The sequence below is a fragment of the Citrus clementina genome, unplaced genomic scaffold (assembly GCF_000493195.1).
Source record: "Citrus clementina cultivar Clemenules unplaced genomic scaffold, Citrus_clementina_v1.0 scaffold_4, whole genome shotgun sequence".
Taxonomy (NCBI): domain Eukaryota; kingdom Viridiplantae; phylum Streptophyta; class Magnoliopsida; order Sapindales; family Rutaceae; genus Citrus; species Citrus x clementina.
In genome coordinates this window covers 11346750-11348715 of record NW_006262274.1, presented here as the reverse complement: position 1 = coordinate 11348715, position 1966 = coordinate 11346750, and the positions used below count along the sequence as shown (strand labels likewise).

At 37.6% G+C, this 1966-nt stretch overlaps 1 protein-coding gene across 1 annotated transcript; it reads left to right on the top strand.

The window, feature by feature from the left end:
• Positions 1–359: 359 nt before the first annotated feature.
• Positions 360–1362, top strand: LOC112099085. Its single transcript, XM_024186188.1, has 2 exons — positions 360–988; positions 1197–1362. Exons 1-2 carry the CDS (start codon positions 360–362, stop codon positions 1360–1362), a joined length of 795 nt encoding a protein of 264 aa, XP_024041956.1.
• Positions 1363–1966: the final 604 nt, after the last annotated feature.

Below are 1966 nucleotides of genomic sequence, written 5' to 3'. Positions count from 1 at the left end.
GTTTTATATTACTAGTCAAATAGATGACATTACGGGATACCTCAGCTAGAATATTATCGAATACAAAATTATTAGACAACAACAAATTGTTTAAGGTAACTTATAACTTAGGCAAATGACTATTTTTTTTAATTTTAAAATTTATTAATAAAAGAAAAGAGAAGTGAGTGGATATTACATCTACTTGTGCTGTGTGCGGTGCTAATGAGGAATCTGTCATGCACGCGTTGATAGAATGCAGCTTTGCCAAGTCATGCAGGTTTTCTTCTCTTGTTGGGTTTGTTGGCTACTGCACTTCTTTTTTGGGGTGGCTTGAACATATTTTTACTCGTTGCAGTAGGGAGGATTACAATATAGCTATGATGATTTGTTGGCGAATTTGGATTCATCGAAATGACATAATCTGGAACAACAAAATTGGCTCTGTCCAGCAGGTTTTAAATTCTGCTGGGCAGCTTCTCTATCAATGGCAAGTAGCTAAGAAGCAAGTGTACTATGTTGATGATGATGTGCATAGGCTGGCTCATGGGGCAGTGAGCTGGGAAAGGCCTAAGTTTGGCTGGGTGAAGTGCAATGTAGATGCAGCTGTTTTTGAATCACATAGAAGAATTGGGTTTGGTTGTGTTCTTCGTAACTCAGATGGCTGTTTCTTGGCAGCGAGGTGTGCTGGCAGATTTGGAATTTTTAGAGCAAGGGAGGCTGAAGCTCTTGGTATTCGGGAGGCTCTTAGCTGGCTAAAGGAATTGCAGCTTCCATGTGTTATTGTTGAGATGGACTGCCTTCAAGTTTTTCAAGCTTTGACTGAGGGCTTTTCAGGCTCTAATGGCTTTGGTCTCATCATTGAGGAGTGTCGGGAGTTAGCTATGGCTATAGGAGAAGTGAAATTCTCGTTTGTTCGTCGATCTGCGAATTTTGCTGCTCACGTTGTTGCGAGGGCAGGAAGTTCTATGTTGGATTCTAGAGTGTGGAGCTTAGCTCCACCTTTTTGGTTATTAAACAATTTATAATTACTTTTGCTTAATGAAATTCCTTTTCCAAAAAAAAAAAAAAAAAGAGAAGTAAAAGTATAAGTTACATCAATGGTCAAGAAAATCTATATTTAGGTAAGTTTCAAGAATCTTCAAGTAAATGTTTTGAATAAATATACAAATAAACACACTCTTTTATCGTTCTCAAATCCCTTAATCCTCGAACAGGCAGATCAACTCAACCCCAACATCCATCAACCACTGCGCCAGGCCTTCAGGCTTGCCAATAATCGCTCCACTGCGCCTCACCACCAAGTACCAGCGCCATGCCACCATCGCCAGCCATCCGTCGTTGACCAAGCTATGGCAATCTTGCATGATGCTATTAAATTAAACCCAAAATTTATTTTTGCCTCTTGGTAATTTTATGTGGCTGTTGAGGTTAAGGAATGGAATATTTGCTTCCAATTGAATTAGGGATATGGAAATTTGAATTGTCAATTGATTGGCGCATACTTAGGACTTGACTGAATTAGAATTATCTGAAGGCTGCATTTAGTTTTATGGTTAGTTTGGTAACGTAATTTGTTAGCTACATTTATTTTTCATATGCTACCATTTTTTTTTTCTAATTTGTATGGTTTCATTTCTGCGTTGCAATTTGATCTGATCATCATCCGGCTTGTTCCGAACTCATTCCAATCTGAATTCAATTTGAAATATTCACCCAATCGAGTTCGAACTAATGTAAACTTTTCCTTCAATCCAAATTCGATCCCAACATGCGATTCGAATTACATTCAGATGGCATTTTTTTTAAATCTGAAATTTGATTGAATTGAACCGAATCTATATTTAAGCATGAAAAAGTTTTGATGACCAAGTGGCATGGCAAAAGGTGCATCAATATTAAACACCATTAAATCTTCTAAAGATTTCGCATTAGCTAATACTCCCGCATCCCCTTTAACAAGACCATCTGTATTGTAAATATTAGT